Source organism: Anarrhichthys ocellatus, unplaced genomic scaffold (genome assembly GCF_004355925.1).
Source record: "Anarrhichthys ocellatus isolate YVR2014 unplaced genomic scaffold, GSC_Weel_1.0 scaffold41, whole genome shotgun sequence".
Taxonomy (NCBI): Eukaryota; Metazoa; Chordata; class Actinopteri; order Perciformes; family Anarhichadidae; genus Anarrhichthys; species Anarrhichthys ocellatus.
The window spans coordinates 2,883,542-2,895,990 of NW_022280071.1; the positions used below are offsets into that span (position 1 = coordinate 2,883,542).

The window sequence follows — 12,449 nt, forward strand, 5'->3', positions numbered from 1 at the left end:
TATATATATGTGTGTATATATATATGTGTGTATATATATATGTGTGTATATATATGTGTGTATATATATATATGTGTGTATGTATGTATATGTATATGTGTATGTATATGTATATGTATATGTGTATATATGTGTGTATGTGTATATATGTGTGTATGTATATATATGTGTGTATGTATATATATGTGTGTATGTATATATATGTGTGTGTGTGTGTGTATATATGTGTGTGTGTGTATATATATGTGTGTGTGTGTGTCTATATATGTGTGTGTGTGTGTCTATATATGTGTGTGTCTATATATGTGTGTGTCTATATATGTGTGTGTATATATATGTGTGTGTATATATATGTGTGTGTGTATGTATGTATATATGTGTGTATATATGTATATATATGTGTGTATGTATATATATGTGTGTATATATGTATATATATGTGTGTATATGTATATGTGTGTATATATATATGTGTATATATATGTATATATATATATATGTATGTATATATGTGTATATATATATATACATATACATATTCACCATATTATAAGTGACCGTGAAACAATGGTATTTATTTGGTGGGATTTGTGATTTTAAAGCTGTTCAGTAAAAATGGGACTTTGTAGTTGTAGTTTCTACTTGTTGGTGATAGAAACGGGTAAAGGTTATTCCTGCCAATGTTAACACCTGCAATCAGGTGACACATAGTGTAGTCCAGTGTTGTTTGGGTCCACTAGAAGAGCTCCTCACCCCCTCCCTGCTTCCTGTGGAGGTCTGGTCCAGCTCAGCTGGAGGACTGATATCACTTCTGACACTGATAATCATGTTGGTTCAGGGCCGTGGTGGAAAATAACACCTACTCAGGCCAGCACTGTACCTGACGGATGATTCTGGTGTATTACAATCTTGGTCTCAGTTTTCATAACTTTTGGCTATCATTCCTTTCAGTAATAAGAACATTATTCACAACAAGATGATTGCAGAGCTTCAGAAACATTGCAACATCGTTGCAAAAAGAAACAGTTCAGCAGGGCAAGTAACCCATGCAGTCATCTGATAAGACACATTGTACCAACTCAAAGAGTCGAGCAGTGACCGTTTCACCCAAAGTGTCTTTTGTAAACATCATCACAACTCCTGCTTCAGCTTTGACTTCCAGACACACTTTAACCAGATTTAGAAATCCTTTGTTTTCCACTACGGAGAATAGATGCTGTAATAGCTTTAGCCCGGTCAGATTCTGCCACAAACGCTTTCTTAAATGCCGCGATGATACCTTGTTGTTGTGCCTTGACCCCCGCCGCTGAAAGACCAGGATGGTGTCTCTTCACATGCCGATGTGCTGCCGTTGTCGTGTCTTTCTCTTTAAATAATGCCTATGTACCGTAACAGTTTCGTCCAGCACCCTCATCCGTCATTATATGTTACAGGGAAGACAAAATGCTCCCAAACTTGCGACTTAAATGACGCCGGGAGCTTCTTCCGCTCATCCGCTCGCCATGACTTCCGCCGTTAAATGCTTCTAACCTGCTCCGTTCAGTGAACACACTACTGCTTTATATCTGTTCACTGACACTCTGCATTGATATTCGGGGACTTGTTACTTGAAAAGGAACAGCAGCAGTAAAACTTTATTACACACTGTGATGATTAAACTGTAAAAAAAAATTGAAAAAATACTCAATTGATCTGCAGTTCACAAGTGGTCCGAACCGGGAGGGCTGATCCGTGATCCGTTACACCACTAGTCTTGACTAATGCAGCTGCTCAGCCAAGCGATACCAAACGTGCCATGCTGAATTATGGGGAGATGTGTATAAAATGAGACAAGGACGAGTTGGTACAAGCGGAGAGTCTATCTATTTATAAAACTGTCAGACAGTGTTGAATAGAATTCTATGTGTTAAAGGGTAACTTAAGGTGGACCCTATTTCCCCATGTTTTTGTATCTAAGTGACTAATGGGAAAAATGATCACGATCACCACGATGGATCCAGGTCTCTGTGAAGATGTGGGCTCAACAGTCACCGACCACAATCAAGCACTTTTAGTGGACTTGAATACCCCAATAGGATCACATTACAACCCATTTAGCCGCTATCAACTACAACGCTCTTGCGTAATACTGGATCAAATTCAGAAATGGTTGTCCCCATTAGTCACTAAGACACAAAACATGTAAAATAAGGTCCAGGTATAAAAATATCAAAGTTATCCTTCAAGTAAGAGAGCCAGGAGGAAGGAGAAACAGCCTTGTTACCATCTCTCTGATCATATCCATCCAAAGTTAAAAAACAAGACAAAGAATGTTGTCATTGTTTCTGTTGTGGTGAGTGAGGCATCCCAGTAGATATGTTAATGAGAATACTGAACAACTTGCCCTCTCAAATTACACAAGGAAGCCAAAGGATTGTGGGTCAGGAAAGTCCCACGCTGGGTATTACTTGCCACCTCCATCAGGTTGAGCTTTGTTCGGGAATGCTTGAGAGAGCATTTTGGTAACGGACTAGCGGCTTGAGAAGGGGACTCCGAAGGCACGTCGGCCCCATGCTGAATTAATATTCTATAATATGTAATAATGCATCTGACATGGAAGCTGATTTACTGCTTTGCATTTGCTGCATGTTGTTCATAAAGCCGGAGTGATGGAGACGGGTGAACCGTGAAAACAACACAAGGGGGATGGCGCCTTCCCTCTTATCTTGCCCAACTGATGTTTTTGCGGACGAGTGTGCTGACTGATATTTCCTGGGGGATGGGAGAGGGCTCGGGGGCATGTTGCTTAATGTGTGAATCATGCCAAGTTGCAGCACACACTGAAGAGGAGAAATAAGAGGGCAGGACGGGGTCTCGTGATGCCGTCGTCTTGCACGGCCAATAGCAACAAGCAGAGGTCCTCTGCACCAAATCACTCAAGCTTCTCAGTGTCCTCCATCACAAGAGAAGCCCCTCCCTCCGAGCTCTGTGTTTGTGTCGGAGGAGGGGTGTGTAGTGGGGGCTCCCCTTCTGGCTCATGGAAGCAGAAATACTGCAGCGGTCTGAGGGAAAGAACACAGGGAGTCACGACTTACTGAGAGGCTCTGCTGGCTCAGCTTGACTCAGAACTCCACGTGACCGGCAACGTTTTACACCTTCAGTATCGCCAGTGAGACTGTTGAACTGGGGGCCATATGCTCAGCTTTACTGCTGAGATCTCACTCTGCCTCCTCAACATGACAAACATAGGCTTTATTTATTCAGGAAGTCTTATTAAGATCAAGATGTCTGTTCAAACAAATTGTACATATACAAGACCGTTCAGTCACACGAAGCTGTCATCACACTCACAGAAGACGTATCAGTCAGTTCTAACACAGTTGAGCCTCTAACACGTGGCGTATCACGGCCTTCTTCTTTCCTCTTCCTCATTTGAATCCGTAACGTGGAGCTCTGACTGCCACCTCTTCGCAATACGCTGAGAATCTTACAAGTGATCTAAAACATTTGCACAAATCCTCCCAGAACAGAGGCCGGGTTTCTGTGCTTCACTCAATATCTTGTCTTTGGCGTTTAAGCTGAATAATTTGATACGACCCTCTGCTCAGTAGAGCAGGGTCGTCCTTCAATCAGAGGATCGGCGGTTCGATTCCCGGCTCCGCTAGTCCATGTCGATGTGTCCTTGGGCAAGACACTTAACCCCAAGTGGCTCCCTCGGGCTGTCCCACAGTATGAATGTATGAGTGGGTTCTAATGATGACATAGTCCTGATGAACAGGTGGCACCTTGCATGGTAGCTCCTCATCAGTGTATGAATGTGTGTGAATGGGTGAATGATGACGACATGTAGTGTTAAAGAGCTTTGAGTGATCGGAAGAGAGAAACATGTTGATGCCTTGTAGATGTCAGTGATGAGCATCACATAACTTTGACAGCTGTTGAGTAATGAATTGAACGGCCTCCAGTGGTTTAATGCCTCCCGGCTCATATTGTGTTCCTATTTAACAATAATGCAAAAGAAGTTTTAATCATTTGTATTTTTATATGAAAATCATTCATCTTGTCTTCCAGTAAAACAAAATATGACGTGTGCTTACTGATCAATTTCAACTAATAATATCATGACATGCATTAATCAACCAAGCAGCATGTTGATGGCATGGATGTGTGTGTGGAGCCACAGTCTCCTGCAGGAATGAGTCCTCAAACACACACGTGAATCATCTAGTTGCCTCGTCTCAAACTCGATGTTTATTTTTTTAATGGGTTTTTGGTTAGATGCCTGAAGAAATCATGAAATAAAAACCTCACTAGAACACTAGTCCTCCTTTAGCTTAGTGGTGCAGACCTGAAGTCATGTGACCGTGGTGGAGTTCCTATAACGTTAGCTTGTTACTTCTGCTGATTTCATTCATGCTTCAGAAATCATAAGTGTTGCTCAATTGTGAAGATTATAACAAATGGGTACGTATCATAATCATTTGTTTGCCACAGAGATTATTATTATCTGCAATAATCCAGAATGACAACTGGCAACAGTCTCGTTGTCTTTTAGTCGAGGGAACCAGTGCGATGCTAACTTCCTGCTAGACATCCAACGTATGTCCTCCCTGCAGCACTCTATTGCACTACATACTAACCAGCCATTCATTCAGCCGTCCAATCAAATACAAAGGATTCCATTGTAACTGTACACCTTTCAAATATTCCATTTCACTGGGGAACACTGGCAGTACACAAGCTAAAGACGCTCTCACCTCAGCTTTCATTGGGACTACAAGGGTATTCACAGTTTCTACATTATCAAGTGTTGACATATGTAGTGTGTATGTTTTTCTCATGCTCAGTTGTACGAGAATCTAATGTGATTGTTTCCTCTTTGAGCGAGGTGTTCGGTAGGTGTCTCTTGACATACATTCTGTCTCTTTGGAGTTTAGGACAGGCTTTACAGCCCCTGAACACTTGCCTTCAAATCTTAAGTATATAGATAATCTACAAGATTGATGTTCATATTTAAACTTTATAAGCAACAAATCTATGAATATAAAACCCTTTAACTGGGCTAATCTGCTTGGTCAGCACTGTGTGGGTGTGGTTTGACCGATTTGTTTGACGGTGACCAAAGAACCCTTCAGATTGTGAAACCAGTGAGGGGAGCACAGAGAGAAACAGAAACACAGACATCTCTCATGTTTCATAACCACACCTGTGTCTTCATGGAAGACTTGCTCAAAGTAAAAAACTCGGTGACAAAATGTTTTCAGGACCTTTTTAAATGGAAACAAATCTTGAGGTCATCAAAACCAGAACAAGCCGAGCAGAGAAGGCCTGGTTTGCAGTAGAGCCAGCCGCTGAAGCATATTTCAATTCATTCTTTATTGACCTCTATATAAAGAATTTTGCCTTCATGGTCTGTCAGACACTCCGAAACCAACAAGTGTGCCAGGCTGTTTAAAGCTGACGGCACAAACTGTGTGGGGTCAGAGGAGCAGATGCCGATAGAGGGGCTGCTGCAGCAGATCAGCTCAAAGACGGAGCAGGATGTGTGTATGAGGGCCGGGGGTGGGGCTAAAGAGGCCCGTGTGGGAGCCAGCAGTATGAGACCGTGCTGTGATTGGCTCATGGGGTTAAGATCAGACCAACGTCGAGTACAGTGCTGTTTGACTGACACAATAGCTGGACAGAGGTGCAGCACACGGGAACTTGTTTGATCAGATATGAAGTTTAAGATTTGAGCTTCCTGTCTTTGTGGTTTTCAATCCAACTGTTATCTGCATGATATCAATGCTGACTTCTGAATAAACAGGAACTAGTTTGCTTATTAAACCGTCACTTGAGATTTCATAACCACTAGCATACAACGTACAGGTTTAAAGCTGCCCTGGGATATATATATATATATATATATATACACTAGTGCTGGGCAAGTTAATGCGTTATATAACGCATTCATTAATTACGCCGACAATTATTTAATCGCGCGTTTTTAAAGTGTTTTGTTTGTAATATGTATAATAAGCATCATTTAGTATCACTACTGAGAATTTAACAAACATAAAAACATGACGTAGATGGGTTTACAGTTTTCAAGGTGTATATTTAAATTGCATCTCTTACACACATGAAGATAAAGTTGTGAACACCGGCTGAATATCTATGATCAGAATCATTATAACTGTGTTATAACTGCTGCTGTGTAAAGAGAATACTGCTGTTAACAAGAACCTGATGTGTTTTAAAGTATTTAAACCAAATGTTATTGCCCTGTTGTTCATATAGCAGTACTTTCAAGATAAAAGTGTGCAATACAATACTTTTGAATTCATTATTGAACTTTGTTTCATTAACAATGTTTCAATAACAATGTTTCCAACCAGTCAGAGCTCTGTGGGATTCAGAGTGGGGGGGTCATTCGTCCTGTGCAAAAGCCTGAAGATGGTGACATGAGCTGATGAGATAACGGCAGCTGTACAGGTTGTTTGAAGTCAACGTACCGAAATAATAGCTCTTTGGTGCTTCTAATGGAAAGGACAGATACGTTAGTCACTGCTGAGTGCTTAGAGCCAAACGAGACAAGATATCAAGCATTCCAACACAAACACAAGGTCAAACTCTTTAGTGAATCTAAATGGCCGTAGAACTCACAGCAGATATTTAGACTTATCGTAGCAGTAATATGCAATGTGCCACCAGGCCATCATGTATCATTCTAATTCCCAACCACAATATTTAAACAGGAATTCAAATTCCAATAATAATTTATATAGAATATGATCACATGATTTAATTGAATAGATCAGCCCCATAGTCACCGATAACCGATCCAGCTATTTGAGTCACTATTGGCCCAATATCAATATCCCAAATAACATTATTGATTATTCAGTTCCATTAGATGTCCAAGTATGCACAAGACCAGGACCCTGGAACTGGATTAGCTAAATGGAATGCGGCCAACAGTAACGTAACACCTGTGCTTTTTCTACTGTGGCTGACAGAGTGCCCACCGTCTATTCAGTGTGATTACCAGGCTGTGGGGAAAGCCCCAATAACGTCAATGATGGCTCTGTTCCAGTATGAAGTAGCCCAGGGAGCCAGCATGTTCAACAGCAGCACGTCTGCATGTTAGCATGCTGATGTTAGCGCTCAGCTTGTTAGCATGGCTGTAGACTCCGAGGCGTACCTCTCACTGCCTTCAGGTCTATTACATGTGTAACTGAATGTAAAAGGTGATCACAAAGCTAGCGTTTGCCTTCCTTTCTTCGCAGATGAATTGGGTTCGTGAGTTCACTTGATGTCGGCACCCTCAGGGATGTGGGGTCTGCAAAATCCAAACCCAATAACAACAGTCGAGACCTCCAACTAGCACCCACATCTCTGACCCCCCCTCATGTTCCTGCAGAGCGCAGACTAGCTCATTCTGAAAACACTGTTGCAGAGCGAAGAGAAAGGGACCTGTGTCCAACATGGAGGCTGTAGCAGTGGACAACCTAATAGACTTTGATCTGCCCTCCGAGGCCACAGCTCTCAGCATAGATGGAGGCCAACACCACGGCCATACTGACATTTTCTCCCCAGAGCAGGCCCCCTCCATGGGAGTCCACCAGCAGCCTTTACTGCCAGAGCCCATGGCGCCAACCAAGCCCAGTACTCGCCACCAGCACCACCACCACCAAGAGGGAGGAGACAACGACAGCGATGCTACAGAGTCGGCAGACAGCGAGAACGACATGGACCCGCCCTCTCACACGTGGGAGCTGAGGAGGTCGTCCTCTTCATCCGCTCACAGTGGAGAGGACGCCGACAGTGAGACGGTGGAGAGGAGGCAGTTCATGAAGGCTTATGTGGAGAAGGTGTTTCATGGAAAGTAAGGAAGATCTCTTTTTCACATGCATGTACTAAAAAGAATCAAAAGCATCTGTCAAAAGCAACATGATTGACTCATCGAAAGCCCCTATGTGACAATTTCAAAAAACTTCCACTCTGGCAACTCCTAGAAAATAGACTGAGCCAATATTCACCATCATTTTATTATTTTTCTACAAACATAAGCTTATGCCAACAGAGTCATTTGAAAGATGCTACAATCACTTTTCTACAAAACTGTGCACAAAGGGGTTTTAAAGCAGACATTTCTCTTTTTACAGATTAAATGGCACATTCTTTCTCTGACAAAACAAAAAGATATCAAGTTGTTGCGGATGTACAATCTTCCCAACAGTAATGAGCATCAGTGACTCATTATTGTCAATATTGCTTAAAGAACTTGCAGATGTACAGATTGATGAATATCAGTCAAAATATGAATTATGATTGAAGCTGCTTATGAATTCTACTTGAAAACTCATTAATGTGGTACGTCCAAAAGATGACAATGACTAGCTCTGCAATTTACATATGAGGAGATTTAAAGCTTGGATTCAGTGTTGTCCAGGAAGGAATGCAACGTTTTCTCAAGTTAGTCTGCAGAGCCACGGAGTTCAGACCTGAGTTTCTCTAGTTCTAGCTGCTGTTGGACATCTCTCAACCAACAAGTGTAACTGGGCGGTTGTCTTTTTTCCAGTATTGGAGAACTAGCCTACGTGCTAACCTGATGGAGTACTCTTTTAATGATCGTAATCAATAGTTGCTGCTCTTCTCCAGAGTTGAGCAGCACAGGGACTACAGTATAGAGACGGTCCAGAGCAGCTCATAGAGACAGCAGACGCTCTTCCCTCAGGGACACTGGAGTAGTTGGTGTTGTGTGGCTGGATGGCAGGCAGCCCCTCAGTTGCTCATCTCAGAGAGTGCTAAGTATTGTCTGAGATGGATCTGGTGTTCCCGTCTGCCCGTAAGAAGTCCCGGCTCAGACAACGTGAACCCTTTGGCATCAATGACCTTGATATAGCTCCTCAGCACACAGTCATTTGTTGTGTCACAACTGTTTCACTCTTGCTGACTGTGTGGTCATTTGTTCTGCTTTAGGCTGTGTATTTACATTCAGATGCAACAATTTTGTCACTCAGAATGACTTGAAGCCTTCACCCGGTCAGAGATTCCCATGACTCCCCAGCAGAGGCCCAGGGAAACAGCAGTCAAACGGACGCATGAGTATTTGATAAGAAATCAAATATGAGCAGGGTGAACTTCTAGATATCAGGCTACCTCTTGTTTTTCATTTCACAGACATTTATATATATCTTTTCTCAGGCATTTTTGCTGCAGGCCTAATCATTTCTGACCGTGCTGAGTTCTGGTTCTCTGTTGGGTAATTTGCCATCCGTTGGCCTTTGGACAGTGACCTACAGATGGTAAACCGACTTCTGTAATGTCATAATCCATCTTGTCTAAAAGAATGAATCTCTTGCTTTGCCTTTGTCCTTTTTACCTTCTGTAAGACAGTCCAGTGATCAGTTATGACTGGAGTCTTCTAGATTCCTAACCGTCTTCATTGTGTGAGACGGCCAGTAGCAACACCATGTGCTTTCTTGCATTCCACCTGTTTGTAGTCTTTTCATCTCTCCGCGGTTGTCCTGATCGTGCTCATTCTCTTCACCTGTGCCCAATCACCTGCCCCTGGCTTTTTCCTCTACTAACCCCACTCATCTCAACTCACCTGCCTGCAATCTTCTCATCACCCCACACATACTTATACTCTCATGCTTGCCCTGCTCCAGTTGTCAGATTGTCATTTGTCATTCCCCCGGGGTGCTTCATGTTTCGGCCTTGTTCCTCCCCGTGGGCTCCTCGTGTCTCCAGTGTTTGTCCCTCGTGTTGACCGTCTCCGTCCCATGGTTTGTGACTTTGCCCTTTTTTGAGACTTTGCCTTTTATTTCTGTTTGGATTTTTTCACACTCCCTGTTAGAGTTGATTTTAGTTCCTGTTCTTGACTGCTTGGTGTAAAGAACCTTGCATTCTACCTCACCTTGTTTCCTGTGTCTGTGTCTGCGCCCGAGTCTCTGCTCTACACTGAAGCCCTCACAGAAAACCGTGAACCCTCACAATTCCTTTGCTTTGCATGTCAGCAATAAAGGATGGAGGGAATGATACATCCATCCTTTACCATTCTTTACAAAGTGCCATGACACCGTGACTAGCTTATCAGCCAGGTTCTAGTTCATTGCTCTGTGGAGGTGTTTTTGGACGCGAGGGGTTGCACCGCTTCCCAGCATTGCACGCTTGATGGGCGTGCCACTAGGCGATCTCATGATATATGATTGACAGGTGTTCTCCTTCCCTGAAAACAGAACAATACAAAATGGTGTATAAAATAATTACTACTGACCAACAAAGAGAACCTCTCAATCTCTAGTTGCAAGTCTTCTTCAATACAGCATGATGTTCATTTAGTACATTATGGTCCATTTAGAGTCACACAGACCATAAAGCAGGGGATGCTTTAGGGCGGGGCTACACAGTGATTGTTGTCCGGTCTGGGAGTTGTCCGTGTTTTCGTCTAGAACTTTAAACACTTTCACAGTTTCCTATCGTGTCACTTCTGGTTGCAAAAAAACAAGATGGCGACAGAGTGCCAAAGTTGGGGCTTCAAAGCCGTAGTTCACAAACCAATGAGTGATGTCACCATGACTTCGTCCACTTCTTATATACAGTAAATGTTTTGGAAACCTTTTCTTATATTGCAAATGTTTTTTTACTGAAATGTGTTCCTGAAAACATTTGAGGCGTGAAGTAAGCGGTGCAGTTGCTGAATCTTTCTTCATTTGACATCCACAACGGTTGGTTTAAAAGGTGGCATGTCACGCTGGACATATAGCAACCTACACCTCAATATTATGCAAATGAGTCTGTTTACACAGACAATGAATGCGATACAAGGAAATGACGGATCCTCTGGGAAAAATAATTGAACTATTTCTTTAAAAATTCTCTGGAATATCAGTTTGGTGCTTGGAGCTTAGCTTGGTGGTATAAAAACAAGGTGTGCCACTGCTGAGCTGTAACTCAACTGCACATTTTGACATTGCTAACAATACAGAATTGATTTGGTATTTCAAATTGTGCATGCTTTTTCTTATTTATTTTTTCACACTTTGATCATTTACTATCAATTCAAACTTGATTTAATAATGATTTGTAATATCCATGCCATTTTCTGAATAGTCCAATCCATCTGATAAATGACTAAGTTAATAAAGCCAGCTGTGACGCACAGGGTCTGTAGAGCCATGCTGTGATGAGTTTATGGACCGTGTCTTCACAGGGAGGACTTTGACCAGGAAGAGAAGGCTCATTTTGGAGAGCTGTGCAGTGGAGAGAACGGCAAAGGCAGGGAGTGGTTTGCCAAACACGTCAGCGCACAGGTAAATATGATGAACTAGTGAGATGTCATACTTGACCTTTAAGGAAAAATAACTGCAATATTCCAAATGCAAAGAATGACAGGTTCTTGTTGGACCCCCTACATACATAAACTCACATATTCAAATGACGAAATGACCAACATGACAGCAGGAAATCAAACTGAAATATCTCATAGAATGAGCTGCAGTGTGAGGTTTTATGTGTGTCATTTATCTGATGTTGTCTTTAACTCTCTGTCCTCCTGTGTTCACAGCGCTGCCACTCTAAACGTGTGAGTGAAGCCACCTTCTACAGACTGGTGCAGTCATTTGCAGTGGTTCTGTTTGAGTGAGTTTATGATATTTGTGGTTGAGACGAGAATGCTTTGATCGTCTGATCCTATGTGACTGTGAAAGATACGGCCGATGATCATTTACAATGTTTCTCTTGTCAGCTTTCCCCATGAAAAGACAAAAATCTCTTTGTTAGAAAAATTCACTCGAGACTGGTGTAAAAATCATCAATCATTGGCTATTTATTCTTTGCAAAGAAGGAGACAGGGTTGATTCACATACAGAATGTACATCAAGGCTGCTCGAAGATCTGTCTCTGAGTCTCTGGTATTTATACTAGGTAAACAACATGCAGTGGGCTGGCACAGGGCAACACACACACACATTTTGCGTTTCACACAGGCGTCTACGTATCTGGACACTAACAATTCGTTCCAGAACAAAGGTCACTTTCTCGTAAGTCATGGTCGCAAATCAGCCCTGCGTAAGTATTGACGCTTTCTACACATTTATTATCATTGTTATTCAGGACAAACAGCTGAAGTGTTCTTTGAAGTGGCAATCAACTGCTTCTTAATAGACTAAACATCTGCTGAGGATGCCTGGTGTCAGTGAAAGTTCACACAAGGACACAGGCCTTAAACACTACAGAGGACATGAGCCTCTGTTAAATGTATAACATTCCTTAATCATTTAAACGCATACTAATTAGTCATTTAGATTTTTTCCCAACACTCTTAATACAGAACATGACTTAAACGGGAGACAATAGTGCATGTTATGGGGGCTATTTCTTTAGCGGCGGATGAATCCACATTGATGCTCCACTGAGGATTTCTGGCTGCAGCGCTGTGTGTGTGTGTGTGTGTGTGTGTGTGTGTGTGTGTGTGTGTGTGT

General features: G+C 42.3%; 1 protein-coding gene across 2 annotated transcripts in view; it reads left to right on the top strand.

Moving 5' to 3' along the window:
* Nucleotides 1-12,449, top strand: part of kiaa0513 (KIAA0513 ortholog) — a 60,126-nt gene that overhangs the window by 4,218 nt on the left and 43,459 nt on the right. For both annotated transcript variants that reach the window (XM_031868120.1, XM_031868122.1), the window contains exons 2-4: nucleotides 7,248-7,846; nucleotides 11,180-11,279; nucleotides 11,534-11,607. In XM_031868120.1, the coding sequence (XP_031723980.1) occupies nucleotides 7,446-7,846; nucleotides 11,180-11,279; nucleotides 11,534-11,607 (575 nt within the window). In that variant the 5' untranslated portion in view covers nucleotides 7,248-7,445. The remainder of the gene's footprint in view (nucleotides 1-7,247; nucleotides 7,847-11,179; nucleotides 11,280-11,533; nucleotides 11,608-12,449) is intronic.